The 21,958-nt window shown below is 34.1% G+C and overlaps 1 protein-coding gene across 1 annotated transcript; it reads right to left on the reverse strand.

Annotated features, from left to right (window-relative positions):
• Positions 1–410: 410 nt before the first annotated feature.
• Positions 411–5,373, reverse strand: LOC116132991. The gene is made up of 6 exons (XM_031418673.1): positions 5,135–5,373; positions 3,721–3,845; positions 2,360–2,415; positions 1,448–1,751; positions 1,221–1,275; positions 411–914 (listed from the first exon to the last, which is right to left on the reverse strand). Exons 1-6 carry the CDS (start codon positions 5,255–5,257, stop codon positions 840–842), a joined length of 738 nt encoding a protein of 245 aa, XP_031274533.1. The 5' UTR covers positions 5,258–5,373; the 3' UTR covers positions 411–839.
• Between the last annotated feature and the right edge of the window lie 16,585 nt (positions 5,374–21,958).

Below are 21,958 nucleotides of genomic sequence, written 5' to 3' on the forward strand. Positions count from 1 at the left end.
ATATAATGCGGTAAATAAACAGTTAGAAAATAGTTAAAAATTACACTATTTTAAGTTAATAAATATTAAAAAATTATCCTCTTAATAATTAATTTAAAAAATAAAAACTTATTATAAAAGAATTTCTGTTATTTCTAAAACCATCGAAGAATTTTTGTTAACTATATTATACCTCATGGGTTAAGATAACTCTAAAATGAGATTGTTTTTCATTCACACATGTCAACTTTTTATTGGTCAATTTACAAAATTATTTCACCTACAATTTTCTTTTAATGGAAAATATATTTTGATGGAGGAAATCCTCAGATATCCCAGCAGGCCGACACAGTTAAATATCCGCTTTTTTTTTCTTTTAATCGATTTATAACTTCAGGAATTGTGAACGTTTATTGTTAAATACTCGTACTATGGTGGCAATCCGATGGTTCACATGAGATAATGTTATGAGGTATTGTTACAACATAATGGAACATCCTAAAGTTCCATAACACACATATCCAAAGAACCCTAAATTTAAAACCTGCCTGAAGGAAACAGAGCACTGAAGTTTGTAATTTCCATCAAGATTCAACTTTGGTTTATTCTGAAAGAACCATCTAGTAAACCTGAATTCATAAATAAGAATTGGCAATGGAAAAAAAGGATGTCATTGCCATCAACGGATATTATCACAGAGTAAACCTATTCTAGTCATCCAAAGCACCATTTCTTCGAAGCTCTAAAGCTGCAAAACTCGTATTAATTGTAATAAGCTCGTTGCATCTGCTAGCACGCTTCAAGAGTTGCCGGGAGTTGAATGGAAATAGCTTTCGGATTTCACACGAATTGCGAGAACCTTAGTTCACAGCTAGTTTGTCGCATAAAGATTGGTATGCTCGACTGCACAGCTTGAATTTTTCCTCCGCGACAACCTGTTCAAGAATATTAAGAGTTTGCCTGTTAGAACCGCTTGATTTCCTGTGACAACAGTGTACCTAAGGGAAAAAGATTATGGCAGCTGAAGTAAACAAGAGCATAATTCATTCATATTATGAAAAAATCTTGGAGATCGATTAAAGAGGTGGTTTATTCATCGTTTAACAACTATTATCATAGATGTCACAAGACCCCAATCAATTTTTAACGAAGGAGCTCACCAAAATATCCCACAAAGCAAACCGTTGAAAAAAAATCAATAAATGGGCAGGCAACCATGATCAATGGGGGAAGAGTAGTACCTTGGAAGAACCTTGGTGACGATCTGGATGCCATTTCAGTGCACACACTCGATATCTACGATGAAGCAGAGGGAGATTAGACAAGAGAGGAAAACATATTCCCACTGACAACAGCAACGGTTGGAAAGAAAATCATAATACAAAGGATAAAAACCAAAAAAAAAAAAAAAAAAAAAAATCTAAACGACCATCAAATGGTGAGCCAAAGAGAATCATCGAAAACTTACGCAGTTTTAACTTCTTCAAGTTTTAGAGGACCATAAGCACTTAGTCCAAGAGCCTGCCTATCTGAAGCCATGTCTGAGTCTAAATTGTCTGACTCTGTTGAGGACTCATATTCCTCTTCAATTCGAGCTCTCCAATTCCTGGAATTCGTATATTCATAATAATAACTAGATGAGCTCCTCCGTTTACTCTTCTCTTCATGAATGAAGGACCAAAAGAAGCAGCGGCTCTTGCCAAATACAGATCCCAAAATTCTCTCGACATCAACATCAATTTCATCGTCATCTTCACAAAACTGGAAACCTCCTAAGTAAAATTTAAAAATGCATCAGTAGTCATTCAGTATAGTTTTATGAAATTGTTTTGGCAAAGTAATAAAAATAAGAAATTGAAACATATAATTTATGGAGTTGAGAATAGATTTGACATCATTTTTTTCAAAATAATATCATGAAAATGAAAACAATAATAAACATTCTGAAGAGTTTTTTGAAAATGATTAAAAAAATAATATATAATTATAAGAAAAATCTTAATAATTTAAAATCAAAATCAAATTATTTATTAAAAAAACACACAACTCAAAAGTAATTTATGATTTCAAAAAATGAACATCTAAAAATAGAAACAGTTATAAATGGAAAGCCCTAAACATGTAGAGAAAATTTTCTTCTCTTTGTTAATAAGTGAGAACAAGATTTTTTATTTTCTAGAAATACAAAAACATGCATGACAAACAAGTTTTTTATGTTTTACAAGACTAAAATATAGAAAACTTAAAAAACCAAAATTTCCAAGCAATCCCACCAATTATATTACAGAGTTAAGTCCGTGAACTGTCCTTACTATTATCCCAGTATTGGTGACCCTGGTTCCCACCATTTTTGGATCTCCCCGAGTACTGGTTTTTAAACCATGACGGGCCTTTGCTTGTCGACGGATCATCCTAAAAAAGGCCTTCTTGCCAGCTCTGAATACAGAAATTTTTTTCAAAGAACAGCTAAATAATTAAGAAAAAATTAAATCAACAATTTAGCTACGCAGGTACTTGCATTAGTCCAGTTTATGATAAGGTCCATAAGTACAGCTCTATAGACTAGTAAATAGCCTAAAGACTAGACAATATAGTAATGTGAAACAACATTCACAACATGACACCCATAAGATGAAAAAATTATTAAAAGTTTCAATATAGTAAACACTCCAGTCAAATTTGAGCAGATCCTTTCATACATACATCTGCTACAATTTACTTTCACTTAAAATAAGAAAACATAAGGCCTCAGCGCATCAGCTTCAAGCGAATATAGTGATATTCAACCCTTATTATTAAATATATTAATTGGCAGAACCCACACTGCATGATTCAAAGTGTAAATTCACGACAAAAAACATGCATCCATAGAAAGCTAGAATTTTAGACCAAAAATGATGTGTCACCAACAATTGATAAACTTCCTCCAAACTTAATTATTTGACATAAAATCCCATAATGCATGACATAATCAATGAAATAAAATTTGCATTTAGTCACTTAATCCGCTATGCACGATTAATATAGTGCTTTTCTACTGCTTTGATTCTTGAACACCATCCCAAAAGTCTGGAGAAAAGAAGATGCAGAAATTCTCTTTCCCGCATAAGATATACACAAAATTGTTAGCTCTGATTATAGCCATGCTGGACCACCATGACATTAGCAGCGTCATCATTTCAAGGGAAAAAGTGAAGCTAGAGGGTAAATGATTCCAAAATCCATGGTCAGCAAAAGCTGCAAAACCAATGTCGAGAATTTGTTGAAATCGCCTCAAGTTTTGAGTTCCATATAAGTGAAATTGGGCAAAAGCGAATGACCGGTATACATGGTTGATCGGCTCTACTGATTAAGCCCCAACAAGTAAAGCATATATTGCTAAATTTAGTACACATGCTGCTAATGAGAGTGTCATTGGCATTTTATCGAAATTAAAACTAGATGATCTATAGTATTCAACGTTTATTTAGCTGTGCCTACACTATATACACAAGCTCCAGTATCAAACAGAGGCCTATCAACCCTACCTATAGTAATACATGCTAGAAACCATTGAATTTTCAACTTTTTTAATATGAACCAAAGAACAACTGATTATTTAATCTCTATCAAGAACTCGAGTTTGAAAATTCTGTTATAACCTTTTAACCATAACCAGAGAAAACCTTAAAACATATGCAAAACTAGGAAACAAGCGGGTATTACAAGGACAATCATTTATCAGGACAAATATATAACAACCTAGCAACATGTACACCAACCTGAAAGAGGTAATCCGCATAAGAGCTAACATTACGCAACAAAGTTTTCTTCGATTGCATCTTTTTGAACCTATTGGAATATGCATTGCAATACTGATGAGATCTCTGCATATTTGAACAGCAAATAAATATTTTCATTCAACATCAGAAAGAAATAAAGTACATAGTATTAAAGGCAGAAATTTCAAAATAAAAACAAACAACAATATCCAACATAAATTTTTGAGAAATGTGTCTATTTAATTTACGGGAAACTACAATACTTTAAAGCAAAACAAAATAATATTTATAAAAAAAGAAATACCTACAAGCCAGGTTTAACAAAATAAACAGAATTTCAAAAACAAATTGACCAATTAATTGACAATTACAACAAAACAAGCCTACAAGATAAAAAGAAAAGTAAGAACCAGTTTTAACAGCCAGCTACTTCATATATCCAAAGTTTCATCATTACTTCTAAACAAAAAGAGTCCTACTTGCCCAATTTGAAATGGTGTCGTTCTACCATTACTTGATACCCAAAAATTGAAGAAAACAAAAGCAAAACATTCAAAGAATTTACAATCTGAACTGAGGCAATCTTTCCTCATTCACTACCCCTTAAAGCTTTTTTTTTTTTTTCTTTTTTTTAAATGACCGGAGTATCTGAGCCAGCTTACGCACACTTCAACTAATCCTCCGAGACCCTGAAACTACCAGCCGGGTAAGAACTCCAATGGCCACCCCTATTAGCAATCAATGAGGAACGCAAATTCAAGACCTCTTTAGTAATACACCTAAGAGTCTCTATCGAACCACTTGGTCATCCAAAGGTTGGTTACAACCTTGCTTCTCATTGTAATTACAATTTCAATTATTTCCATCAACAGAATGGATTTAAAAATGAAATAAAAAATGAAGTAGCAACCTGTAACAGTAGTAATAATGCTTATAGTAAAATACAACCACAACAATCTAAACAATTTCTTCAAATATCGGTAAAGCCCATCCTCACAAATATCAACAAACCCAACTCAAAGATCAAATCCTAAGCCTCAAGCTATCAAGCATTATATCAAGGACACCACGAATCAAAATAAAAAAATATATATTCAATTTCAATCAAAACCATCAAAATAAATAAGAGATGAACAGAACTCAGATTAAAGAAAGAGAGCAAAAATTCTAAGCATCAAGCATTACATCAAGAACACCGTAAACCAGCACAAAAATTCCACATCAATAAAACCCAGTAAATTACAAGAAAAATGAAGAGAACTCATTAAAATCAGCCTCAACCACAATCCTAAACACAGCCAATCAAAATAAAATAAATAAATAAAAACCCATTAAACTATACGAAAAAATGAAGAGAACCCAGAGAGAAAAGAGAGAGATAAAGGCACACTGACCGGCGTTTGCCAATAGCTGCGTCGTCTACGTTCAAGAACAGGAGTTGAATGAAACATAGCGAGCCTCAGCTGACTTAAATGGGTTTGTGGGTTGAAAATTGCCGCCTTTATTGCGCTATTCATTTCTGAAACTCAACGAGAAATTGGCGAGAGAGATTGTGAATACTTATGCTGCTGCGCGCTTCAGAGTCTTAGTGAAAATGGGGGTCGTGTTATGGTACCGTACCGGTAGCCTTACCGGCCCGGCACGGCCTTGGATTTAAAATTCAAAGCGACGGGTTTAGGGAGTTGAAAAAATGGGCCCTACCCGGCCCACGCTTGGCGTGGCCGGGCATAATTATACCGGGGCCCAGTGCTAGAAAATCAGGCCTGGCCCAAGCCCGAGTTTATTATTGAAATTTTAGAAAGTTACAATAACCCCCTAAAAAATTTCAGATAGTCCTGAGAATTTTTATCCGATACTTTCTCATTCAAGGCCTCACAGTTTAACTTCAAACTTTGGTCTCACTCTTGTATATCAACATTATATAAACTGGGTAATAATAACTTATCGGATCGATAATGTTAATAACTTTATATAATTGACATAAAATTAAAAATTAAAACAAAAATATTGAGTATTATATTACAATATTAGGTTGCAAAGGTTTAGAAAAGAGTACCAATACCCAGGGGCGGATGTAGTTAGGGGGTGTTCAAAAGTGATTAACTNTATACACAAGCTCCAGTATCAAACAGAGGCCTATCAACCCTACCTATAGTAATACATGCTAGAAACCATTGAATTTTCAACTTTTTTAATATGAACCAAAGAACAACTGATTATTTAATCTCTATCAAGAACTCGAGTTTGAAAATTCTGTTATAACCTTTTAACCATAACCAGAGAAAACCTTAAAACATATGCAAAACTAGGAAACAAGCGGGTATTACAAGGACAATCATTTATCAGGACAAATATATAACAACCTAGCAACATGTACACCAACCTGAAAGAGGTAATCCGCATAAGAGCTAACATTACGCAACAAAGTTTTCTTCGATTGCATCTTTTTGAACCTATTGGAATATGCATTGCAATACTGATGAGATCTCTGCATATTTGAACAGCAAATAAATATTTTCATTCAACATCAGAAAGAAATAAAGTACATAGTATTAAAGGCAGAAATTTCAAAATAAAAACAAACAACAATATCCAACATAAATTTTTGAGAAATGTGTCTATTTAATCTACAGGAAACTACAATACTTTAAAGAAAAACAAAATAATATTTATAAAAAAAGAAATACCTACAAGCCAGGTTTAACCACATAAACAGAATTTCAAAGACAAATTGACCAATTAATTGACAATTACAACAAAACATGCTTACAAGATAAAAAGAAAAATAAGAACCAGTTTTAACAGCCAGCTACTTCATATATCCAAAGTTTCATCATTACTGCTAAACAAAAAGAGTCCTACTTGCCCAATTTGAAATGGTGTCGTTCTACCATTACTTGATACCCAAAAATTGAAGAAAACAAAAGCAAAACATTCAAAGAATTTACAATCCGAACTGAGGCAATCTTTCCTAATTCACTACCCCTTAAAGCCTTTTTTTTTTTTTTTTTAAATGACTTGGGCATCTGAGCCAGCTTATGCACACTTCAACTAATCCCCCGAAACCTTGGAACTACCAGCCGTGTAAGAACTTCAGTGACCACCCTATTAGCAATCAAGGAGGGAATCAAATTCAAGACCTCTTTAGTAATACACCTAAGAGTCCCTATCGAACCACTCGGCCATCCAAGAGTTGGTTCCAACCTTGCTTCTCATTGTAATTGCAATTTCAATTATTTCCATCAACAGAATGGATTTAAAAATTAAAAAAAAAAAAATGAAGTAGCAACCTGTAACAGTAGTAATAATGCTTATAGTAAAATACAACCACAACAATCTAAACAATTTCTTCAAATATCAGTAAAGCCCATCCTCACAAATATCAACAAACCCAACTCAAAGATCAAATCCTAAGCCTCAAGCTATCAAGCATTATATCAAGGACACCACGAATCAAAATAAAAAAAAATATATTCAGTTTCAATCAAAACCATCAAAATAAATAAGAGATGAACAGAACTCAGATTAAAGAAAGAGAGCAAAAATTCTAAGCATCAAGCATTACATCAAGAACACCGTAAACCAGCACAAAAATTCCACATCAATAAAACCCAGTAAATTACAAGAAAAATGAAGAGAACTCATTAAAATCAGCCTCAACCACAATCCTAAACACAGCCAATCAAAATAAAATAAATAAATAAAAACCCATTAAACTATACGAAAAAATGAAGAGAACCCAGAGAGAAAAGAGAGAGATAAAGGCACACTGACCGGCGTTTGCCAATAGCTGCGTCGTCTACGTTCAAGAACAGGAGTTGAATGAAACATAGCGAGCCTCAGCTGACTTAAATGGGTTTGTGGGTTGAAAATTGCCGCCTTTATTGCGCTATTCATTTCTGAAACTCAACGAGAAATTGGCGAGAGAGATTGTGAATACTTATGCTGCTGCGCGCTTCAGAGTCTTAGTGAAAATGGGGGTCGTGTTATGGTACCGTACCGGTAGCCTTACCGGCCCGGCACGGCCTTGGATTTAAAATTCAAAGCGACGGGTTTAGGGAGTTGAAAAAATGGGCCCTACCCGGCCCACGCTTGGCGTGGCCGGGCATAATTATACCGGGGCCCAGTGCTAGAAAATCAGGCCTGGCCCAAGCCCGAGTTTATTATTGAAATTTTAGAAAGTTACAATAACCCCCTAAAAAATTTCAGATAGTCCTGAGAATTTTTATCCGATACTTTCTCATTCAAGGCCTCACAGTTTAACTTCAAACTTTGGTCTCACTCTTGTATATCAACATTATATAAACTGGGTAATAATAACTTATCGGATCGATAATGTTAATAACTTTATATAATTGACATAAAATTAAAAATTAAAACAAAAATATTGAGTATTATATTACAATATTAGGTTGCAAAGGTTTAGAAAAGAGTACCAATACCCAGGGGCGGATGTAGTTAGGGGGTGTTCAAAAGTGATTAACTAAATTGGTTAACCGCTTTTCTGAACCGAACCGGATTTTCAACTCGGGAAAATTCCCAAACCGGTTTAAGGGAAAACCGGTTTTTCGGTTAATCGGTTTTCCCCTTTTTTTTTTTTCTTTTGATAAAACTTATTTTTTTTTTAAATTTTGTCCTAAATTAAATTGTAAATATAAACAATACATATCCAAATTAAAATTAAACATTCATATATATCCATTGACCACTACTAACACTAAATTAAAAATTGATACAAATAAAAGTCCGAAATGAAATAAAAATAAAAGTCCATAATAAAACAATAAAATAAATAAGTAAGTCCCAATGGAAAACAACAAAAGAAATTGAGCAAATACAACTCCACAAGTGAAAAGCGAAAACCAACATTAAGTCACTACGAGTAGATCTCCCAATTTCTGCCCAAATAAAAATTAAATGTTAGAAGTTTATAAAAATTAAATCATATTTTTTTTTCATTACCTACAATAACAAAACTATTAAAGAAATCAAACCTCAATTAAATGCCGCAAAACCTCATCTAGAAAACTTTTTGACAATAAATAATACAATTATAGAGCAACATGTAAGAAAAAGCCTAGATCTGATACCTGATCATTAGAAGAAGACAACAAAGCTGAAAAGTGAAAGTTATTGGAAGAAAATCACGAAGCTGCTCTGCTACAGTGTTGCCTGCTGGAGTTGGAAGAAGACAACGAAGCTGCCCCCTCACGCCTGCCGGAAGAGAAGGACGAAGTTGCTAGAGTTGGAAGAAGACAACGAAGCTGCCGCCTCACGCCTGCCGGAAGAGAAGGACGAAGTTGCTAGAGTTGGAAGAAGACAAAGAAGCTTCCACCTGCCGGAAGAAAATGGCAAAGCTGTTGGAGCTGGAAGAAGACGACGAAGCTGCTCTGTTGCCTGCTGGAGCTAGAAGAAGACAACGAAGCTGCCACCTCACGCCTTCCGGAAGAGAAGGACGAAGTTGCTGGAGCTGGAAGAAGACGAAGAAGCTTCCACCTGTCGGAAGAAAATGGCGAAGTTGTTGGAGTTGGAAGAAGATGACAAAGCTGTTCTGCTACCTGTTGGAGCTGGAAGAAGATGACGAAGGCATGAAGCTACCACCTACCAAAAGAGAAGGACGAATTTGCTAGAGCTGGAAGAAAGATGACGATATCGGGAATTTGGGAACTGAGAGTGAGAATTGAGAAGGGATATCAGGAATTTTTGGGTTGGGATTTTAGATTAAGTGAATTAGGGATTTATTTTAGTTTAGGTTATTATTTATTTATTTATTTAATATATAATATATATATTTGTAAAACCGGTTCAGAAAACCGATTTTTGGTTAACCGTTTCTAATTTTTCCCAAACTAGTAACTGAACCAGAAATTCGGTTTTTTGAATTTTTCGAACTGTAACCGAACCATTTTTTCGGTTCGATTTAGTTTTTGCATTTTTTTGAACACCTTTAGATGTAGTACATGACCCACCCTCAAAATAAAAAAAAAAATATTAATATGTATAATTTATAGATTTTGGTTCACCCTAACAGAAATATTAATGGATAAAAATATTAATATGTAATTAATTTTAATTTTGGTTCATCCTAACAAAAATTTATGATCCACCCTTGACCAATACCAATCATATTACAATATTAAATCAATAATATCATTAAATTGGATCAAAGCAGTCATGAAATTAGTTGAGGGTGTGCATGGTCCAAGTTGGTTTAGGTTAAAACGCTTTGTTATTACATATTTATAAAGTACAAAATAAAGAAATTGAGTAGGACCATCCGATGAAATAGTGCAATACTAATAATAATTTGAGTTTTTATATAAGAGGACATTCATAATGAATTAATCAACAGTCATAAAAGCAAATGCAATCATAGAATGGTCGGATTATGGATGCATTTGGCTTCAGTTGATTTGTGTTTTTGAAGCACTGTTTCCCACAATCAAGAAGGATACAATTTTCTTATATAATGTCTCTTGACATCTTTTCGCATCAGTTTGAAGCACCATCAACGCAGTTACAAAAAAAATAAAAATATAAAATATATTAATAACCACAATATTAATTAATAATTAACCAGAGTATTTCCATATAAAAGACTACTATTTAGCAAAGAAATTTATCCTTTTTATATTTCTGTATTTGACAAGAAAATTATTCTTACTAAATACTGTAATTTTACAAGGAGATTTTTCTCTCCGTAAGTAGGTTTAGAGAGGAAATATTCCTTAAAAGATGAATTTACGATTATACATATAAAATATATTGATTGCTTCTACTAGCTCTTTTATCAAGAAGTCGAAAACGAATTAAAATTTCCCAATAAAGAGTTATAGCAATTTTTTTCCGAAGAAAATTTTCTTGTTTAAGACTAAATTTCTTGTAGTAATTTATTAAAACGGAATTTAAATAGACATTGCTTAAAAATTATTTAAAACATATCTAAACAAATGGTTTTTAGAATAAGTTGTACTTATTTTCGCAAAATATATATATTAGTACATACACTTGCATGGGCCAAAAAAATTTAATGGGCCTTATCAGGCCCAGATCCAAAACATCTACTATGTGGCCCAGTATCATGGGCCAATTCTGATTGGGCCTATTCTAAGTCCATACCATGAGCCAGCCCATTGTACCAACCAAACTGCTCCTGAGTTGGATAATCTAAATTACTAAGGCCTTAATCCAAATTAGGCCTCGCTATTATTCCACTTGGGTCCAGCCCATCAGCCCACGATTGTTTCAAAGGGTCCAGAGTTTTATTCATACCCTAATTCATCTACTTCCTATTTTATCTATATCCTAATTTATCTAAGATCATAAATCTTGTATGAATTATGACTCTCACTCTAAATCGAGACTTTTATTTACTCAAATTCTACCATTATGAGCTGAAAGTTCAACTAGGATTCAAGCTCCTTTGTTCACTATATAAACAGAGGTCAATCCTCTCATTATGCATTCAATATTCAATATCACCCACTTGCTCCCAAATTTCTTACTCTAAGAACTACCGTCACCTTCACCGTAGTTCTAGTCTCCGACGAGACTTCGGTAAACCTTTCCTCCCCTTAGCCCTTGTTAACTTGAGTATTGGAGTGCCTACGATAGACACCACATTGGTGTCCCCTGTGAGCTTCACGCTTATTATTATTATTATTATTATTTTTTTTTTTGTGTGTAGGTCCAACAAATCATCAATGACCTTAACTTCACAAGATCTGGTCGTCCCATAACCATAGATTTTTACCATCTGCAACACTAATATATCAAAATTATATTGATATTAGATAGTTAGGTACTAGAAATTATATAGTAAATATAAATTAACACAAATTATTCCAACTATATAATATAAGATACATTAGAAGATGGTTTAGTATAATACCATAATATAAATATGAGGGTAGGAAAATCAATTGTAAAAGAATTTCTCTACATATTTGCCAGGAAAAAAAAAACAAGGAAGAAGACAACCAAAACTTGGACAGTCTTCATGTTTTTTTATCTGAATTTTAGTGGTGTAATGTAATATGTGATTCTTGTGAGAAGTTTATTACACATAGACATAATATATAAACTTGAGGGGGCGTTTGGCTGAAGGTAATGGAAGATTATTGGTGTTATGTCATCTTATATTACTTGATTACCATGTTTAGTTGTCAAGTAATATAAGATTTCGGTAATCTTGCATTACCAATAGTTGTTACTATTGGTAATACTTGAGGTAATCTGATTACCTCAATTTTCTTAAGTATTGTAAGATTGTCTTGATAATCTTATTTTTGTTATAATTATATCCCTTATTAATAAAAATTTTGGATAATAATGCACCTGATTTAAAATAAATTTATATTAATACATCATTTCAATTTTAACCTTGTTTAATTAAGATTTTGGACAATAATACCCTTATATATAAAGCAAATTACAGACCACCACTGCCACCTAGCCATCACTGTCGATAGTGGGCCAATCGCCACTAGAAAGCCGCCAAAGTCCCTAAAAATGATCGAGATTCGCAGGGAGGCTCTGGGAGGCTTCGATATGGCCGTTTCCGGCCATATTGATGGCCGAAAACGGCCATATCAGGCCAGATCTGGTCAGCCATCAATATGGCCAAAAACGGTCATATCAAAGTCTCGTGGTCACGGTGAGCCATTCATGATGACTTTCAAAGACTTCCAGCTTTGGTTTACAGTGGCGGTAGGGGGTGGGGGCGATTTTGTCATAAATTAAAGTTTTATATAAGGTGGGGTGTTTTAGCTAAATCTGAAATATTGGGGGTTTAAAAAAATTATTCAAAAATTAATAATAAAAATAATATTTAAAAAGAGGGCAATTTAGTAATTTAAATAACATACCCACCAATTTATTCCCCCTAACCAAATATATTAATATAACATACTCACCAACTAATCAAACATATTTTCTTAAAGATTTCCAGTAATCTTCAAGGTAATATAAAATTATAGTAATCCAACATTCCTAGTAATCCAATATTCCCTGAATTAAATGCACCATGAGGGTTAAACAAATTGTTATAAAAGGGTTGGAGTATTGTGATTTTAGGTATACAACAAGTTTAAATTAATTGTTATAACTTATATATGTCCAACAAATTAACTGAGGCTAATTATAACATAATTTTGTTTTACCACTTTTCTCTCTATATAATTTTAGGGACAATTTTTTTAGTTATTAAATACTTGAATATTAATTTAAATTTAATTAATAATTTTTTTATATTTATCTTTAAAAAAATGAACAATTCTATATGTTATTAAATAATTAAATAAATTTAATTATTTAAACTTTGATTAATAGTAAAATTAATTTAAGGAAAATAATACTTCAAGGCATATGAGATGGCCTTGTAATCTAAACAAATTCGGATCCACTCATGATATAAATTTCTTTAAGCATGTAGGGTTGCCACATCAATTTGTAGGAAATAATTTGTATAATTAATTTATACATGTAGTACTACTCTTTAACAAAATTGGAATTCTACCCTCCTCTTTTTAACCAAAAAATTTAATTTAATTCTACATTTAAATTATTTAATGTCAATAAGATCTTATGAAATATATTAATGCATATAGTAATATATCAAAATTATATTGATACAATGTAGAAATTTATATTTTATTTCAAGTATATAATATAAGATACATCAAAAGATACTCTAGTATGATATCATAATACATATAGTAATTTAAGATTTCATGTCAAAAACATGTTATAATAAATCAATCACAAGAATAAATGCAATTACAGTTATAGAGATTGATATCTTTATTATCTTGTATGCATTTGGCGTCAAATAGTGTATCACTGTATTTGTCATGACAAGCATGCTTACAGCTGCTAAGTTTACATCCATTATTTAAAATTTGTACGCATCTGTTCGCATCAGCTTGAGGCACCATTAACGCAGCTACAAAAATATATATGAAACTTATGAAAAAAAAAAAAAAAATTCACAATTGCATACAATTATATTATGTTGAACCAACGTAGAAATACCTCATGCATGAATGATATGAACCAAGTATCACTACAAGAAAAAGAGTCCTTCATGCTGGGTTTTATGTCAAGATTTAATAGATATATTTACGAACAAAAGGCTCTTTTTCTTGTAGTGCTAACAAGTGAATGAAATATATATTTACCAGCAAAAAAGAGAACGAGGAAGAAGATGGCAAAAACTTGTGCAGTCTTCATATTTTTTCTCTCGACTGTACTGGCGCGCAATGCGTGATTGTGAGTTCTAGTGTGAGATGTTTATTGCATATTGTCATAACTTATAAAGCAAACTATTATAAAAGGATTGGAGTATCGTAATTTTAGGTATACAACAACGAGTTTTAATTAATTGTTATATACGTTTAACAAATTTAGCGAGTTTAATTATTATGTAATTTTGTTTTATTAAATTAGAACAAAAATTCATAGCTATTGATTTATTGTAATCTAACGGATACACGTTGCACGTTTAAGGTGATTATTTTTGTCACCTTATCAACAGTTAAAAATTTATGTTAACAATTTAAGTCCAAAATACTATATTTTGTTGGTATTGGCTTGTGATACTACGGATGCAGTAGCAGCGGTATAAAATCATGAAAAACAGTTGTTATAACATGATTTTAACAACTATGAAAGAACGTAGGTGATATACAATTAAATCACGTCATTCGTACACCCGTCTAGTAGTAAAAACAACATAATATGTCAGATCTATGTAAGAATTTAACAAAAGAATGAAATATATTTACCAGAAAAGAAGAGAGCGAGCAGTAGGATGGCAGAAAATTGGATGGTCTTCATGTTTTTTCTTTGAGTTCAAAGTGTGGGAATGTGATTTTGAGATGTTTGATTTCTTATTGCTTGATTGGTTTATTTGCAAAGTCTATTTACAACCATATATGTTCCCTTGTTTAGAATACAATCTTATATAGATTTTATTGCCATACATATGGGTGGGGTTTATTTTCAAACTATATAAATATTTTTCCTTATTTATTATTTGGAACCTATACAAATTTACTTTTTGTATGGGCCTGAACCTATAAAAATTTTCCTCCTGTATGGGTGGGCTAATTTGGAACCTACAAAAATATGTTTTTTTTTGTTCCCTTATTTATAATATATACAAACTGTATAACTATATTCCTTTATTTGCAAACTAATAACTATATTCCTTTATTTATATGTATTACTATAGATTTTCTTCTTTGGGGATGTTCTAAAGTTTTTAATGTGTGAATGAGTAGATCATATCTTATAGCTACCGATCGGGTAAGAGTTCCAATAGTTACTCATGTTAGCAATCGAAGTGAAATTCGAACTCGACCACCCAGAGATAGTTCGATTATACATATATTGCTTGTTTCTATTAGCTCTTTTATCGAGAAGTCGAAAACGAATTAAAGTTTCCCAATAAAAAGTTTTAGCAAGGAATCATTTATTTTTTCCGAAAGGGCAATTTTGTTGTCTAAGACTAAATTTCTTGTAGTAATTTATTAAAACGGAATTTTAATATTTTTAAATGGTTAAAACATATTTAAAAGTTACCAAAATATCGTATAAGAGATGGGAATTCTACGCAGCTTTAATATGGCATTTAAGTTATTGTACGTGAATAGACCTTATCAAATATACTAACACAAATATATATATTAATACATACACTAATATATCAAAATTTTATTGATATTAAATATTTGGATTCTCAAAATTATTTAGTAAATATATAATAATCCATATAGTAATATATCAGAATTATTTTAATACATAATATTTTGAATATTGACCTTTGTTTATAAGGATCTGAATAATGCTATGCTTGTAACTTAGACATAGAACCAGGCAAATTTTTTATAAAATTCATATAAAATGACTACTCTATCCTATGTTTTTTGCCTGATTGTATGACTCAGTTATAAACATAGCATTATTCATAAGGATTATATAAGCTTGAGATCAAAATGTAAGAATTAAAAATTATAGTGCAATTTAAAACTTTAAATTTTATTTCAACAATATAATATAAGATACATGTTATAATATGAAGTAGAAGTGGCAAAAGCAGTAGTTGGACTACCTAGGACTGTTGGGAAGAAACAATAGAGGCAAGAGTAGCAACAAGTGGCAGAGAATGCCCAAGAGAAATAAAGCAATGTAATTGGAGAATAATTCTTGTAAAGTGTTTTTGTGTTGTATTTTCATTTTATCAATGGTTCAATTTATATATGAAGAATGTAATCTATAAGGAAACAAATAAATACAAATAATTACATAATCAACACATAAATGGAAACAATATTTTATTACTAATAATATTGTGATCTTGATCACATCAAATCCTCACGCTGATTCAGCATTCCATCATCCAGTTGTCAACACTTCTTCTCAAGCTCATGGTTTATAAATGTCATAAACTCTGAGCTTGCCTAATAGATGTGAATGCTGTCTTTGACATAGCGACTTTGTAAAGATATCTGTCGATTGGTCTATGGTCCGGATATGTTCTGTTTTGATTACACCTTCTTGTAGATTATCTTTGACAAAATGACAGTCAATCTCTATATGCTTCGTTCTTTCATGAAAGACTGGATTGACAACAATGTTATTTGTTGCTTTGTTATCACAATATGGATTGACTAGTATTTCCACTTGCAAATTTAGATCCCTTAATAAGCCAAGGATCCATGTAATCTCACACGTGGTTTTAGCCATCACCCTGAATTCTGCCTCTACCAATGAGAGAGAAACTGTGGTTTGTTTCTTGGTTTTCCATGAGATGAGAGACTTTCCAAGCTTGATGCATAATCCTGTGAGTGATCTTCTTGTCATAGGACATGAACCCCAGTCTGAATCACAGTACTCAGTAATGTTAAGATCTCATTTTCTTGGTAGAAGAAGTCCTAACCCTGGACAACCCTTTAAGTACTTAAGAACTTTTACTATTGCATCTATGTGGGATTGCTTTGGAGCAAGCATAAATTTCGTGGAGAATTTGTATTGCGTAGCTGATGTCTGGTCGGGTTGGGTCCTTGTGAGGTATATGAGCCTTCGAACTAGCCGATGGTAACTAGCGCTATCTTCCAGTAAATGATTTGTCTCAGATTTCTGTATCTTTTCATCATATCATGTGTGGTGAGCTTAACGTTCTATTCCACAAGAATAACACTTGGCTCACATGCAGCCAATCTGAAGTCTGATATGAGTTCAAGCATAGATTTTCGTTGACTAAGGGATATTCCTTCTGGAGAACGTGCAATCTTAATGCCAAGGAAGTACTTTGGTGCCCCTAAATCCTTGATATGGAATGTCTTGTGAAGATCTCTTTTAGTAGTGTGATTGCATTCTCATTGTTTCCTGTAATGAGGACATCATCAACATAGACTATAAGGCTAAGGAAAGACTCACCTTGATGCCTGGAGAAGAAGGCGTAATCATGTTTGGATTAAATGAAACCAATAGTTTGAGAGCTTCAATGAACTTTGCATTCCATTGGTGTGATGCCTACTTTAGACCATGTAAGGACTTTCGCAATCTACATACAAGATTCTCCCCCTGATTGCGAAGTCCGAGTGGTAGATCCATGTAAATCTCCTTATCAAGGTGCATTATGGACGTCCATCTAATGTAATTGCCTATTGCGATGGGAGGCAATAGAGAGAAATGCTCGAACGGTAACATGTTTGGCAATTGGGGAGAAAGTTTTTTGATAATCGAAACCTTCCCGTTGGATAAAGCCTTTAGCAACAAGGCCGACCTTGTACCTCTCATTGGACCTATAAGCCTGATACTTGATTTTGTAGACCTACTTACAACCAATGGGTTTCCAGTGGGAAAGGAAAGAAACAAGGTCCCAAGTATGACTACTAACGAGGGAATTAAGTTTAGCTTCCATATCTTGATGTCAACATGCATGTTGGATGGCATTAGAAAAGGTGGACGGCTCTCGATCAGCAGATATATTGGTCATAAAAGATTTGTGCTCAGAAGACAAACGATCAAAATTGATGTAATCAGAGATAGGATAAGGGATACCTTCCATAGAGGAATAGATGTAGTCTGACATCCAAACAGGAGGTCGGGTAACTCGAGAGGACCATCAAAAGAGAACTGGATTAGGTGAGGGTACCACATCTAAAGATGGAGAATCATCTTGAGGGAGATGATCTGTGTTGGATTCTGTATGTTGACTGAGTGGAGAATGTGAACAGTCTGTAGAAGCAGGATCTAACTGATCAACAGGAACTGGAACTATGGTGAGAGAAGTGTAATATGAACAATTTGTATGCAATAAAAGAAAATAAACAATGGCTAATTCGAGTAAGCCAGACTCCAAGAAAAAGAAATGACTAGAATTCTTCACCCTCGCTTTATTGACTTGACAAGCTTTAAATACAAGTAGACGTAAAACAAACTCCTACTAACCAGCCACGTGCTCCTAGTAGTTACTAAAAGAAAGGGAATGATGGCTAAAAGAAAGGAAATATGAGCTATTCTACCTAATCTCCTAAAGAATAGTTCATACTTAAATAAATAATCTTTATTGATTCAACTAATCTCTAGCTCATCCATATATTGCCTTATGAGCGATCCACATCTAGACACGTACATAACAATGCCTCCCCCTTAAAAAACCTTGCCCATAAGGTTTGGATAAGTTTGCTTCATATCTAAGAGACATTCCCAAGTAGCTGAAGTAGCCATGGATCCTGCCCACTGTATGAGAACTTCAGTCTCAAGTTTGCGCCTAGCTTTTACAATCCGTCTGTTCAAAACTTGTTGTGGAATTGGAAGAATAATGTTATCATCAGAAACAAACAGAAGTGTAGTTCGAGGGACTACTCGATCACCAATTTCTTTTTGAGTTGAGAGACATGGAGGCAAGGGTGTATCCGCGACTCATTTGGGAGATCCAAACGGTAAGCCATAGCTCCTACGCGCTCAAGGATTTTGTATGGCCCAAAGTACTGAGGAGATAGTTTTATTAACTTTCCAAAAGCAACTGAAGTTTGCTGGTAAGGTTGAAGATGAATATAAACCCAATCACCAGGTTCATATTCCTTGTCAGTGCGATTCTTATTCGCCATCACCTTCATCCTATTTTGGGCATTTGCAAGATTCTCCTTTAGCAAAGAGAGAATAGCAGTTCTCTTATGCAACTGAGTGTCCAAATCCTTTAGAGCAGTATTATTATCATAATAAGATAATAATCGCGGAGGTTTGTATCCATAGACAGCCCCAAATGGGGTCATACCAATTAACAAATGGAAATTAGTGTTATGCCACCATTTTGCGAGTGTGAGCCAACGGGTCTAGTCTTGAGGCCGAGAATGTGTGAAGCGCCTTAAATAGTTTTCAAGACATCGGTCTGTGACTTTAGATTGTCCATCAGTTTGCAGGTGATAGGCCGAATTGAATTTGGGTTGAGTGCCATTTAAACGGAGTAGCTCACGCCAAAAATTGCTAAGAAAGATCTTGTCCCTATAACTCACAATGGTTTTAGGGAGTCCATGTAGTTTGAAAATATTGTCAAAGAAAATGCGTGCAATAGTAGAAGCTGAGTAAGGGTGGGGTACTGCAAAAAAGTGGGAATATTTAGATAATCTATCAACCACCACAAAAATCACTTATTTCCCTTGTGATTTTGGCAAGCCTTCTATGAAGTCCATAGATAAGTCAGTCTAGATCTAATGTGGTATGGAAAGGGGTTGCAGCAACCCACCTGGAGCATGGTTTTCTGGTTTTACTTGTTGGCACACAACACATTCTTGAACATAGTGTCTAATTTGGGTTGTCATTCCACGCCAATAAAAGTCTTGAGTTATTCGCCAAAATGTTTGGTGGAAGCTAGAGTGGCCTCCATTCGAACCCCCATGTAATTCTTGTAAGATCAACATACGTGTGGGAGAGTTGTTGTCTAGGTATACCCGTCCTTTATAAAATAACAGGCCATTTCGCACTTGATAATTTGTTTTGGAAACCTTCCCATTGGAGACTTCAAGAAGCTCGCGCTGCATAGTAGAAGAAGAAGCATTTTCCGATTTGATTAACTTTAGCCAGCTTGGTAAGAGGGTGGAAACTGCAAAGCACTCTGGGAGCCGTGAGAGAGCATTAGCTACATGGTTGGAAGCACCGCTTTTTTAAATCACCTGGAAATCATATCCCAGCTATTTGGTAATCCATTTTTGTTGTAAGGAAGTCCCAAGCTTCTGATCCAAAAGGCATTTAAGTGATTGGTGATCTGTCCGTACAATAAACCGGTTGCCCAATAGATAAAGCAAGTAATTCTTTGTCATAAATTGATAAATTAAGTTGTGTACCCAAAAAAGCATGGCTTAAGAAAGCCAATGGTTGTTTTTCTTGCATAAGAACAGCACCGATGCCTACCCCAGAGGTGTCGCATTCAATGATAAATGGTTTCTAGAAATTTGGGAGTGCTAGGACTGGGGGCGTAGCCATTGCATTCTTCAAGTTGTTGAAGGTCACATTAGTTGCTTGACTCCATTTGAATGCATTTTGTTTTTTAGCAAGACTGTAAGTGGAGTTGCTATTGACCCATAATTTTTTATGAACTTTTTGTAGTACCCTGTAAGTCCCAAAAATCCTCGAAGTGCTTTGATAGATTTCGGTGTAGGCTAATTGAGGATACACGGAATTTTGGATTGGTTAACTTCGACTCCTTTGGCAGACACAATGTGGCCCAAATAATCCACCTAACTGTAGCCAAATGAACATTTTTATTGTTTTGCATAGAGTTGGTGGTCACTCAACAACGTTAGTGTTTGTCAAAGGTGCTCAATGTGGTCTGCCATGTTTTTGCTGTACACCAAAATATCATAAAAAAATACAAGAATAAACTTGCGTAGGAAATGATGAAAAATATCATTCATCAGGCTTTGAAATGTAGAAAGAGCATTTGTAAGGCCGAAAGGCATTACAAGGAACTCATAATGTCCTTCATGTGTGCGAAATGCGGTTTTTTCAATATCTTGGGAAGCAACACGAATTTGGTGATATCTGGAGCTTAAGTCTAATTTGGAGAATACAGTAGCACCATGAAGCTCATCCAAAAGCTCATGCACCACTGGAATGGGATATCAATCCTTGATGGTACTTTGATTTAAGGACCTTTAATCTATGTAGAGACGCCAAGACCCATCCTTTTTCTTGACCAATATTATAGGAGAGGAATACGAGCTTTGACTATGTCGAATTATGCCATCCTAAAGCATCTCCTGTACTAGCCTTTCAATTTTTGATTTTTGGGTATATGGATATCAGTATGGGCACACATTTACTAGGCCAAAATCTGGATGAAGCCAAATATGGTGGTCTTGAGAACGTGAAGGTGGCAGGCCTGTTGGAGCTTTGAAAATACCATGGAATTCACGGATGAGAGAGGTTGCAAAGGAGAGGGAACAATCTCCTCTAAAGGTTTAAGACCACTTGATGTAAGGGCAAAGAGTAGATAACCCAGTTAAATGCCTTACCAAGCTTGGAGATAAAGTTGCAAGTGGAGTAGGTAACGGCTTTTGAAGGTTCACCGAGGATTTGGTGATGATTGCCTGATAGTGTGAACTTCATCCACATCTTGTTAAAATCCCACAGTATTGGTCCCAAAGTTTGAAGCCAATGGGCACCAAGAACAACATCACATCCTCCTAAGGGCAACACTTAAAAATCAATAGTAATTGGTATACCTTGAATAGAGAGAGATGTATTTTTGCTACGTCCAGTGTTAGAAAGAGTGTCGCCATTTGGCATTATCATGTTAAATTTGGCCTCGTCATCCACCTGTAATCCCGTCTTCTTTGCTATCTAAGGGTCCAAAAAATTATGTGTGGAGCCGGTATCAATGAGAACCGACATTGGCTTATTGTAAAGAAGGCCAATGACTTGCATAGTTTGGGGAGTATGAGCTCTTGCCATGGCATGAATAGATATTTCTGGAACTATTCCTTCCTACAAGGGTGAATCGTCAAAGCAATCCATATCTTCCTCATCCACCAAAGGTTGACTTTCAAGCATGAAAAGGGTTTGAGTCTTGCATTTATGTTGGGGATGAAATTTTTCGTCACAATAGTAGCACAATCCTTTGTCTTCTCTCCTTCATGGCATCATAAGAAATTGTTTTAACCTGCGGGGCAGCAATAAGTTGAGAGGAGGTGTTTGATGGACCTAGTGTT

This window comes from Pistacia vera, unplaced genomic scaffold (assembly GCF_008641045.1).
Source record: "Pistacia vera cultivar Batoury unplaced genomic scaffold, PisVer_v2 Contig265, whole genome shotgun sequence".
NCBI lineage: Eukaryota > Viridiplantae > Streptophyta > Magnoliopsida > Sapindales > Anacardiaceae > Pistacia > Pistacia vera.